Source organism: Vipera berus, assembly GCF_964194415.1.
Source record: "Vipera berus genome assembly, chromosome: 2".
Lineage (NCBI taxonomy): Eukaryota > Metazoa > Chordata > Lepidosauria > Squamata > Viperidae > Vipera > Vipera berus.
This window is the reverse complement of record NC_138203.1, coordinates 154,539,458-154,552,520: the sequence shown is the minus strand read 5'-3', so window position 1 is coordinate 154,552,520 and position 13,063 is coordinate 154,539,458. Positions and strand designations below refer to the sequence as shown.

Below are 13,063 nucleotides of genomic sequence, written 5' to 3'. Positions count from 1 at the left end.
TCACTTCAATTATTCATTATTTTCACCAGATCCATAATTGCCTTATATATGCAATCAAAAAACCCCCTACAATCAATAAGGAATAAAACCCTAACCCTCAGCGGAAATCTTAATAAACATCAACAACAATCATTTTATATATTTTATAACAGAATTTTATTTATTCAACATTATTATCTGAAATATTAAATAGCACACATTATAAAATGAGTTTACTGTTCCATCAGGGAAATAAATGTATATTTTAAGAATCAGATAAATTACTTTCCACTTTAAGAACTTGTGCAACACAAATGTTAGGGGGATGCAACTGTGGTTGCGGGCGCTGCAACAGTCTAAAGTGTGAAAAACAATCATAAATCATTTTTTCAATATAGTTGTAACTTTCAGTGGTCACTAAATGAATTGTTGTAAGTCGAGGACTACCTGTAGTTGGATAAAAATGCCAAATCCAGTCTAAACATCTGGTTAGTTGTGTGTCAAGCTACATAATAATCACAATAGCAACACCAATAATAATGGAAAAGTGGGTTGATTTTGTCTGATATCAGACAAAAAAAAAGGAAGGTATTAACTGTTAATTTCACCGTTGCCAAACTTTCCTTTAGTCTTTTAGTTGAAGCCTACTCTTCTACTGTAATATAAACCAACCTCAAAATGCATAAAAGTTTGATTCTAATTTTTGTGTAAAGCCCCAACCACCACAAATCAGGATCATTATTCAAATTATTCAAAGCAGAGCTATTTAACCTGAGATAGCCACACATTTCTATAATTATCTATTGTGACTATGAAAAAGAAGAGGCGCCAGGAGCCACTGAATACACATAAAAGATGCAGATGAACTGAAAGCAGATATAATTCCTGGTGACTGCATCATGCAGTTTTCTTGACACCACAACTTAAGTGGTTCACCACTCCTTTCTCCCAGGATTTTTTCCAACTTCATAGTCTAGCTCACAGCACATAATCAGGAGTTAAACAAAAGAGAATAGAAAATTGTTTTGTTTCTCTTGTTTTATGGAGAAACCACCAATTCTCTAAGAATGCCTGGAGGGCTATTAAATCCAAGACCGTGTGGACAGGGATCTTTTTCAGACTCAAAAAAAGGAGTAATTTTAATGAAGAATGAGAGAAGATGTACTGCTACTGATGTTATAACAGCTCACAAAACACTTCCTCAGGATTTGTTCTGATAATACAAAGTGGCTAAATTGAACAGAAATGCGTCTTGTTTATTCCTGTGGACAAACTAGTACCACGCTGGCAAATATTCTAGGAATATAGCAAAAAATAATAAAGAAGGCGAAGTATTGTATATAGATGTCCTTTCAGACTGTCTTATGCATGAATATATCTTTTAAAGCCATATAATAGCCTTGGTGAATCAGTTCAATCTACGAATAAAGGAACTACATATGGAATGTCCAGAACCTAAATATTTACTAAGATGATTTAGATCTAATCATGAATTTTCCATTCTCTCTTTCTGGAATACCTAGAATAGTAATAGAAAAATGGTTTTATAGCCAACATCGCAATAATTGTGGGAAGGAAATACCGTATATACTTGAGTATAAGCCGAATTTTTCAGCCCACTTTTTGGGCTGAAAAATCCACTTCGGCTTATACTCCAGTGAACAAAAAAAAATGAACTGTCCCTTCGTTCGGGCCAGGCTGCTGAGAGAAGGGAGCGGCAGAGCCTTGCACAGCTGGTAGAGGTGGCGGCAGTCCAGCGTTGTTTCTCCCCCTCGTGCGTGCGTGTGTGTGTCAGACCCACGGGAATGGCTGGTAGGGAAGCGGCATTCCAGCATTCCCCCCCTTCCTGTGTGTCGAGCCCACGGGGCTTGACACACAGAGAAACGCAAATGCCGGACTGCCGCCACCTTTACTAGCCATTCCTGCGGGTCTGACACACACACACACACACACACGCACGAGGGGGAGAAACAACGCTGGACTGCCGCCACCTCTGCCAGAGGCTTGCAGGGCTGGCAGAGGTGACGGCAGTCCAGCGTTGTTTCTCCCCCTCGTGCGTGCGTGTGTGTGTGTGTGTGTGTCAGACCCGCAGGAATGGCTAGTAAAGGTGGCGGCAGTCCGGCATTTGCGTTTCTCTGTGTGTCAAACCCCGTGGGCTCGACACACAGGAAGGGGGGAAATGCCGGAATGCCGCTTCCCTACCAGCCATTCCCGTGGGTCTGACACACACACGCACACGCACAAGGGGGAGAAACAACGCCGGACTGCCGCCACCTCTACCAGCCGTTCCCGCAGGTCTCACACACACACACACACACACACACACACACACACACACACACACACACACGCACGAGGAGGGAAACAACGCTTGACTGCCGCCTCCCTAGCAGACCTTCCCTGCGGGATGTGCTGCCAGGAAGCCTGGCAGCCTGATGAGCGGACCCTGCGAACCGCGGCCGAGCCAGCTCCGGGATGCTGCCAGAGTCAACGAGCGGCTCATCGTGGCACAGAATATAGATATGTTGCTAAGAAGGGGCCAAGCTTATACTTATACTCGGCTTATACTCGAGTCAATAACGGTTTTTGGGGTAAAATTAGTGGTCTCGGCTTATACTCGAGTCGGCTTATACTCAAGTATACGGTACCTTTTTCTGGAAGATAGGACACTAAAAATTAAATTTTCAAATCATTTCATAAAAGCATACTTTTAGACATAAGCTACTAGCCAATCAAACAAGTCCCCTTTTCCATGCAATTCCTCACATTCACAACCTGGACACTTTCTAAATATGTAGACTTCCATGAGAATGACCACTGCTAAATTTCTGAACCTTTGTCTATGGATCTGGAGGATGCCCATATTGGGTGGTTTGATATAGCCACTAAAATTATCTTAAAGAAAGAAATCATCTTTTTATCTCTTCTCTCTCTGTGTTATTCCTGAATTGCTCTCAGGCATATTTCTGGTAAAAGAGCACATGAGGCAGCTTGCAAAGCAATGAGAGACTATAAATAGGGAAATTGGTGCAAATATTACGATTGAGAATCATTGCATTAGGCAAGTTGTTCCAGAATTCATTTGGAAGAGAATTAATCCACTGTTCATTTTGTCATGGAATTTGGGGATTAATGTCCAAAGCCTTCTAAAACAAAGTATTTACACTTTTTGCAAGGTTAAGCTATTCCTGACTTCTATTTGGAGAAAAAAAGGAAAGGGGGATTGTTATCTACTGCTTGGTTAAATTACATCATTTCTGACTCTAACATATTACTTTCAAGGGAACATAATCTTCCTTAATTTATAATGCATAATCTTTTAAAAAAAATGCCCAACCCTGTTCTAACTGCAAAATGGAATCGTGTTTTTTAAAAAAAAACAAAACACCAGACTTTTTCTTTAGTCTTGCAATAAACTATGAACAGTAAACAGCAATTGTTAATGAAATCTTCACACTTGCAGAGACATTTTATCACAAAATACTTTGAGGAACCAATTAGGCTGAATTTCTATGTAGAACCAAACATAGTAATTTCATTTAAGACATGAATAATTTATGGGGTCTTGGCTTTAAAAAAAATGAGAGGTTGATATCTAAAAGCAGATATGGTGGCTTCTTTACATATATACTTCAAATTAGTCAGTCATGGGAATGTGCCATTGACTTCTACTTTAGCAGGAGACAGCCAAATCAATACTTAGTTGGAGATGGCAATTGGACAGCAGCAAGATCATAATCGGGACTGTAAGGCTATTTTTAAAGAGGTTCTTGTTTAAGCCAAGTGCTCTTGATGTCTAAATTAGCATTATTAAAAAAATATTATAATCACAAAAACAATTAAATGAAGTCAAATCAACTACCTCTGCATTGTTGTAAAAAGCAGTACTGTTCTTTTCTTGCACGTCTTCTCCTCGTGCTGTGAAGAATGTCAGAGGATAAAAATCTTTGTGTGCAGGCTGTTTTCCACTGGCCATCAATTTGCCCTCATAGAAAAGCTCAGAAGTATAACTGCAAAGGAGAGAAAGAAAAAATAAAGAAAGAAATGTAGCAATATTGTATAAGGGCTAAAGCTGGATAGGCAGGAACCAGCAATATTCAGGCCAAAGAGAACCGTTACGTAAACATTCTGCTTGTTTTGCTTTGACCTGTGAATCAGACAGTTTTACAACTTCAGTATGTTTTTATGTAAATACATAGCAATGCACAGAAACTGTGAATGAATGCCTCAGCACGTACGCTGATTTTAGCATCATTTGGAGTTTTAATTATGTTTTGATTAATTCTATCTTCTTCAGTCTGATACTCTACAGAGATGTTGAGATCACCACTCCTAGAATTTGCCATCGCCATGCTCAGTAGCTAGGAAGTCTAGAAACTACAGCTCTAACATTTCTGAAAAATACCAAGATGACAATAGGAAAGGGTAACATTTTATAAGCAGCTATTTGAGACTATTTGTTACAATACAAATGATTGCTTGGATTGTTTAAAAAAAAATCTCATAGAAAATAACCTACATGCATTTTTTTTGTTTATCGCATGCCCTGTGCTTGCTCAAATAATAAACCCTTCATTTTAAAAATCACTTTTCTGAAAAAAACACCTGTATTTATTCTGGACAATACAGTATAGTGTGCCTGGTTATATTTCTCAGACCATTTATGAAATTTTATGTTAACAGAGCTATTCCTAAAAATCTCTGAGCGCAGAAGTACATGAAATATGAAATTCTCTTTTACTATCAATGAAAAGGGAGACCCTGCTCTAATTTAGCCATCTAGATATAAATTCTTATTTACATGCTATTATTTAATAATAATGATGGTGGTGTAACATCAGCAGTAGTGATTTTCTGAAGCTGCATGTGGAAAACCTGCAGAGGCACAAAGATCCTATCTTTAAATGCGTCCATGATATCTTGATCCAATTTATGTAGCATACTAGGTCATTTCTCTGCCAATTTTGCACAGATAATTAACCAATAAAATTTTGCCATTTTGTCTGAACATCTGCATTTCCTCATTTCCTGCATTAATGTTTCTATTCCTAGACCATGATTATCATTTCAAACATCAGTTTAGATTCAAAACGTCAAGAACTGACTTGCTAGATAACTGCTTTCACATTGCCTTGTTTTACCAGTTTATACTAATACACGGCTGTCAAAATCGATCGTGTCACATGACGTATCATGATGTATCATGACATTTTTTGCCTTTGAAGAGCTGGGGTAGACATGGCCTATGCCTGATGCATCCGGCCCACAGGCCGCCAGTTTGGCACCCCTGTACTAATAGCATAGTAAAGATTCTGCTTCTCAACTGGACCACATCAAACTGGACAAGTACTGAGGTCAGCATGTAATAGAAGTCTTCAATCCAGAAAACAAGCCCACATACTTGAAAATCATCTAACCAACTTGGCTATTCCACTGTTACACATAATCAGGTGGTTCTACTGTAATCGTTCTAGCAAGAATTAACATTTTTACATTGCAAAAGGACTTGAAGTACATGTGGAAGCACAAATTTTATGCATTTCCAGTTTATATACTGCAAAATATTGTCCTGCGTTTGGTCCCTGCAATGTCACACAAACTCTATTCAATATTGTTAGTGTCAGGGCAACATAGCCAAGTTTCACTGTAAAAATAAAGGTCTGCTTGTGTAATATTGGAGAAAGATTGGCTTTAGTATTACAACTAATTACAGGCTATGGTGGTATAAACCACAATTAAAAAGCCCAAGTAGGCCATTCTACTAAATCTCAAAATAATGCAGTATTCTTACTTATTTCCAATATAAAAAAACAGTAGTCTTATTATGCTAATAATAGTGGTAGGTTATTACACATCTCTTTTCAACTAATTGGGGAGTGTAATGGCAAAAGCTTCTGTTAGACACTTGTACCAGGCAAGCAGAGTGTGATACAGTGAAAAAGTTCACACCTACTTGATGATAGCTTCATGGGAGCGATAGTTCTCACACAGCAAGATCCTGCATGGAAATTCTGCAGGGCAATGCTCATAAAGACGATCAAGTAGTGAAACATGAAGATTTCTTTCTCTGGCAAATTCACTGTACACAAAAGGACTAAGCTGTAACCGAGAAAAATCAAAAGAAAGATATTATTTTATAACTGAATATTTGTATAGAACATTATCTCAATAGAAAAACTAATGACCAACCTCAAAAAATGGTATTAGTAAATTTATATACAGTGAGGGGGGGAAAAGAACACTATATTAAATAGTTTACACACACACACTATATACACACAGTGTGTGTGTGTGTGTGTGTGTGTGTGTGTGTGTGTACACACACACATATATTTGTTAAGTATTGTGTGGGAAAGCTCTGCTTAACCCAAGCAATGTTTTTCACAAACCTTGCTAAGAAAAAAACCCCAAATCATAGAATTATATAGTGCTATGGGGGAAGGATGTCATAAGCTTTCTTAAGCTTGAGTGTATTTATTTATTTTATTCATCAAACTGACATGAGCTCAAGGTATCAAACAGTCTTTACTCCTCCCATAGCAACCTCATGACATAGGTTGGACTGAGAAAGTAACTGGTCCAAATCATCAAGTAAGTTTTCACGATTGAGGTGGCGAGAACCTGCTCTAGACTGACATCTTAACTATTGTACAAACTTCATCACATGCACAAACTGGTAATCAGATGAATGTAATAAAAGAATTTTGAGTCAATTTAGATGTCATTGAGTGGATATACAGATAGTCATGCTGAGAAAACCTTTTTTAGACATAATTACATCCTCTAAATCTAGAATAGTTTTTCCCCTGTAGAGACACTTAGGATTTTCTTTCTGCCTTTCTTTCTCTTTTTTCTCTCCTCTAGTAATGATCTGTATGTGTTTTAGCTCAAGTTATTTCTCCGAACCTTTCCCAGTCCAAAATAAACGCTTTAACAGCTCTAAAAGTCTTTTCTTTTTAAAATTTCTATTGTTTTTTATATTACTGTCATTCTAAATGTGATAAGTCTTATTCCCCAGTACTTTCTCTCTAACTTTCACCGAAATAATTATGATCTATGCTTCTGTGACACTTTAATTTTCTCATGATAGCTAAACCGCTTCTTGCTCCATTCAAAAGGGCTTCTGGTCTTGTTTACCCTTGAGGACCACTCGGAGGCTCCAACTGGTGCAGAATGCAGCTGCGAGAGTCGTGCTGGGAGTCTCCCGATACTCCCATGTTACACCTTTGCTCCGTGAGCTGCATTGGCTTCCAGTTGTCTTCCGGATGAGATTCAAGGTGCTGGTAATGACCTTTAAAGCCCTACATGGCATGGGTCTGGATTACCTACGGCAACACCTGCGGCCAGCATCAACTTCCCTCCGCCCAGTGCGCTCCCACAGAGAGGGCCTCCTCAGGGTGCCACCGGTCAGAGAATGCCGTCTGGTGGCCCCCAGGGGGAGGTCCTTCTCTGTGGGTGCGCCGGATTTGTGGAACCGTTTACCGGTTGAGCTCCAGATGGCACCCGACCTTCGCTCCTTCCGACGGGATCTTAAGACCTACTTGTTTGAACAAGCCGGCCTGGCCTGATGGGTTTTGGGTTTTATTACTGCTTTTAACGTATTTTAACTTATTGTTTTAAGGTATTGGGCACTTTGTTTAATCTTTTCTTAATTTTTGTATTCTTGTATTAGTATTTATTGCCCTGTTCACCGCCCTGAGTCCTTCGGGAGAAGGACTGTATACAAATAAAATTATTATTATTATTATTATTATTATTATTATTATTATTATTATTATTATTATTATTATTATTATTATTATTATTATTATTATTATTATTATTATTTGTACTATTTTTTCCTTTTTAAAGATTATTAAAGATTATTATCCATATTTTCTCTTCTACTATTTTTTGTAGATTAGGTCTTTGATAACAACTCTTTTCTATTTAAAACTTACCGAATCTCACTTTTAGGTAGCGATTTCAGTTTTGCCTATCACTTGTTAGTTTAATAACTGTATTACAGTATTTTCTCTTATGTGATTCTGAGACCAAATCAGTTAACAGAGGTTATGTCTTGCATAATAAGGAGAGATTCTGCTATGGGCCGAGATATTTTTCACACTACTGTCCATAAAAATTTCAACTTGCAGATCCCAAGGATACTGATTTAATCAGCCAGGAAGGACAAGCATCTAGTAAGCAGGGCTAATGACATTGGTGCATGTAGGACTGTTCCAATGGGACATAAATCAATGCCATATTACATGAGATACGCATTTTCCCATGCTAAAGAAGGCTTGATGTCGGGGAGTGGTTCTTACTCCTCAATTGTCACTAATTCACCATGGTTAAGTTGGTAGAATGTCTGCCTTTCCCACAATTACATCTAGTGTGTCAGCTATGCCTCTTCCTGAACTAACTGGACTCAGGATAATTATCCACACATTAATTACAACTAATACAACCTGGTGTGTGTGGGGGGAGTCATCCTTGAAATGTTTGTGGAATTTGCAGTTGATGCAAAATGTTCGTGGGATTACTAACCTATGCAAATAAAAGGGATTATGTAACGCTGTACTGAAAGACCTGGACTGATTGCCACTTGCCACAATAGCAGAGGTGGGAAAACAGAAGCTGTGGGAAAACAAGCATCATTCAGATTGTGAGTAGAGTCAAGGAGGAAAAGTTTATAAGGAAATCGTTGGAAAGTCAGAAAAGACCTTTACTTAAAATGGAATCTGCCCATTTTCCACCAGACCACTGTCTACCTCTAAACCTATTGTTAAGTAACAGTAATTAACAATAAAAACTTTTTATTCTTTTATATAATCTCCTTCATTGGGCTAGCTTTCCTTCAGTAGCCACTGACACACTAGACATGATGAAAGAGTAGCTTTTTTGCTCCTTTTACTAAGGGAAATACAGGTTTTAGCATTTACATTTATTTATTATTTATCTCCGGCCTTTATTACTAATGTTAAGCGACAAGTATTTTATTTTAAAAAGCTTTCTTTCTATGGGACTGCCTAGGATGAAAAAAAACACAACTCTTACAGTCTCACGAATGAAAGCAAATATCTGTGTGCAGAATCCAACCTGGGTCAATCACCGGGACCAGAGGTTTAGTCATCCAAGCTTTTGGACTTGTGCTAGAGCCCATGGAAGACTAAGAAGATTAAACCTCTGGCCTCGTTGACTGACCCAGATTGGATCCTGCAACTCTTGCAATCTGGATAAGATATTCACCACCATGTAAGTAATCAGAAACATATCCCAAAGGTGATTTTTTTTCCAAAAGAAAACTGGACTTTGTTTTTCCTTTAAGATGTTTCACTTCTCATCCAAGAAGCTTCTGAAGAACTGAAACAGGACAACCATGACCTGGATGACTGAGAATCTCCATAGACAATCACAAGTATGGATTCCACACTTGGATCCAGATTTTAATGTTTGTGCTTCAACCTTCTGTTAAAACGTATATCTACCACTGTATTCCTTTATCACTTATGGAATATTATCCTACCTTACCTAAATATAGAGGCAAGTTACAGGGAGTCTAACAAGTCACTATATTCCTGTCAATTGCTTTTAGTAGTTTTGAACTAAAAACCTATGGCAGGATTTTAAGCTAAGCACTTCCTGATTTATGTTTTATTCTCTTAAATCCTACACCAAAATAATTGTTGATGTAATCATTCTTCTACACTTTATAATTTGCAAACAGAGCTAGTGTTCTTTAAAAAATTGGGATAAGTTCGGAAATAGACATCATTACCTGCATATGGTCTCCAGCCAGCACAATTCTTGTATATTTATTTGCTAGTGCTAAAGGCATAATAGTCTCACACTCCATTGCCTGTGCAGCTTCATCCAACAGAATATGTGTAAAAAAACCTACAAAGCAGACACGGACAAAATATTAAATAGCAAGCAATGAAAGCTGTGATAATCTTATGAAAATATTTAGGTTCGGTCCTGTGAACGAGATTCAGTCTTGGCTCTAATCAACACAAAGTCTTTGATAAGATAATTTTGATAAACGATTTCAAGTCAATATATTTATTTCTTGTTATTTTGTTATATTTGTGTTGCTCCTGTGAGGCAATGACAAGTTAAAAATTTAGACAAGCAAAAGGTATCCCCTGATAACTCCTTTTTTTCATCCACACTCAAGTATCAAAGAAGTAAGGCAAAATGTACGAAACACATTATTTATAAGAGAACTGGTTTCTGCTTTCCCTGGAAACATATTAGAGAGATAGAAGTTGATATTGAATATGGGAATAATGTCTGTCATCTCTGTCTGAACTGTCTGTCATCTGCTTTCTTTTCTGATGTTTTCAATTGGAGACCTTGACTTGTTATTCTGGAAAGGAAGTGACTGTCCTTTTTAGTGCACCAGGAGCGGGGAGAGTGTAACATTAGAAATTAAAAGACAGATATATACTTAAGACTATCTTCCTATAATTAGATGGTCCTCTATCCCAACTATGCCCCTGTAGAAATGTGGTGTGCATTAATATTGGAGGTAGAGGATAAAGAGTTGCAGTGATCTATAGAGATTCCACATTTCACTCTAGGTTTTCAGATTATTTGACTGCTAAAGGGTTTGCACTTACTGCTGAGTACACTGGAATACTTTTGGAATGTTTCCTGTTAATCTCTCAGTTCTGATGATATCCAGCAGATATTTTACCAGATTTTGTAATCTGGTGCTATCTGGCTTAAAATGAAATATATAACATGTTGCATTTTAAATTTTTAATTGTTAACTCCCTAGACAAGTTTTCTTTTCCTGACATTGTGTGTGTGTATTATTTTTTTATCAATAGAATACTTGGTAGAAATAATCTAGGTCAAAACAGAATGCAAGGTATGTTTGGAAAAGAACAGATTAATTTATATACAAATAAATAATAAAATCCAGTTAGGGAAAAATAACACTTTTCAAATTTAAAAATTTGAAACAAAGATTTTTGAAGAGAAAGAGAAAATATACAACTAAGTATACAAAAGATTCATTCAGAGAACAGATAATTTCAGTTTTGAAGAGACTGCCTCTGATATTCATAACATATGAAAAATAGCTTAAAAGATATTATAATTAAAATTTCAACTGCTTATTGCACTTCAACTATTATTATGAACAAGGTACTTCTGAATATCTAATTACATCTCAATGAATTATCTTTTTAACAAAAAATAGCATTACTCATGTATGGAAAAGTGAAGAAAGTAGAGGTGCTGTCAGAATCCATTTATATCATATTCATAAATGTATGTTTAAAACATTATTCCATGGATTCTGCCATCTCCCGAGGAGGAGGGAACGAATGTGTATTGAGCCTGTATTAGGCATTTCAAAGGAAAAGAGAAGCCTTTTGAACTGGGGGAACCAAACGGGGGGGGGGGGTTAGGGTAGGAGCATCTGGCTTGTGTCACGGAAGAGAGCAATAAACATAAAAGGTCCTAAGTTCCTTTTTCCCACGAGAGAGATGATATGAGGTAAATGATGGGGGACTGACCAAATGGGGTTAAGGGGGGGTTGAACCGGGAACTCTTTATAAGGGTTTAGTTTGTAGAACAATATTAAGTCCTGTCTTGTATTCCTACAACCAAGCATGTCATAGTAAAGATTTCTTTTGGACTAAGATTTGGCCCCAAGAGTTTTGTCTTCCTAAGACGTGGTTTGGGGTGGGTCCTGACAGGTGCTGTGAAAATATTACAGCAAATCAGACAACACTGAAGTACTTTCTTGATCAGATGGAAATATATCTGAAAGCCATTTTTAAATTCATACTATATGGCAAGAAATATATAAGATTGAATATATTAGAGAAACGTGTTGAAATTACAGCAAAGAAAGGTTGAACAGAACTTGAACAAACTCCTACATAAATATATTTACAGCTTATGGATTATTTCCCATGAACATATCATTTTATTATTTATTACAAATGTTTTTATGTTCCTTCAAACAACTAAGTTTGAGCAGTTTACATGCAGAACAATTCTAATTAGTTAATATTTTGGTCTCTTCAGACCCTGATGAAAAACAAAACTAATTAAAAGTTTTAGTAAAAATCGATGAGAAGTCAGCAAATTTGTCCACTTTCTTCATAATGCCCACAGATTAAATATATCATAAAAGATCTAACATTTAAATATAATTCATAAGGAGATCGTACCAGCTCTTCTTACCACCCACAGTTCACTTAAAGAAAATCCTTACGCCGGATCAATATAGAAAGCCAGATTTACAGTCAATTCCACTTATGGTGGAAGCTCTGATGTCAAATGTTCTGAAAAAAATCAAAGCTGTGCCAGGTTCATGAAAACCAACTGAAAATAAAGGTAGGAGCCACACTTAGGTCTGTTAAATAACCCCCTCTTCCACAGCTTCTGAGAAATTAATCTATGCCATACCAATTTAATATCAAGCCCCTTTAAACCCTAAAATATTATTTCATTTACTAGGAAAGAGACAGGATTTGGCTGATTTTCAAATTGCCAACCGTATCTCTTTTTACTTATAGAAAAGTAAGATCCACGATAAAGATATGCATAAATAGAAATTAATATGTATATAACTTTATGTAGATAAAAAGTGAGCTAATATATCTCTGCTTTCTCACTGCTTTCAATTCACACAGAATGTCACACAAAATAAATCTGTGATAGCTTTCACTTCTTGTAGAAAAAGATCACGAGAACTACGTATTGAAAAGAAAGGAGCAGTAATAATTCCTTATAAAACATTATCTCACCAGGCTCAAGATCTAGCTGACACAGATATTGTGAAGTATTCAAAGTCACCACTACTACTCGTTGTTTAAGAATGTCTTCTTTCTGGGGCATCTGAAAGGTGGAATGTGTGCTTGAAATCAAACAGTATTGATGCACAACTGGGTGGACAGTTTTTACCCAACGATTTCTGAAATAAACCCTGGAAAAGAGGAAAAGATCTTATTTTTGGACAAAATATTGCAGCAGTACATTCTTAACTTTTCTCCTGCCTTTTGAACACTATTTATTAAGCAAGGTAAACTACAAAGGAATGTACTTGTACACTGAATTCTCTAACATTATATGCATTATT

General features: G+C 36.9%; 1 protein-coding gene across 6 annotated transcripts in view; it reads right to left on the bottom strand.

The window, feature by feature from the left end:
* The window catches only part of HELZ (helicase with zinc finger), a 169,778-nt gene that overhangs the window by 49,967 nt on the left and 106,748 nt on the right, over positions 1–13,063 (bottom strand). For all 6 annotated transcript variants that reach the window (XM_081317976.1, XM_081317978.1, XM_081317977.1 and 3 more), the window contains 4 exons: positions 12,732–12,910; positions 9,740–9,858; positions 5,933–6,078; positions 3,842–3,989 (listed from right to left, as the gene is read on the bottom strand). In XM_081317976.1, coding sequence (XP_081174102.1) covers positions 3,842–3,989; positions 5,933–6,078; positions 9,740–9,858; positions 12,732–12,910 — 592 coding nt within the window. The remainder of the gene's footprint in view (positions 1–3,841; positions 3,990–5,932; positions 6,079–9,739; positions 9,859–12,731; positions 12,911–13,063) is intronic.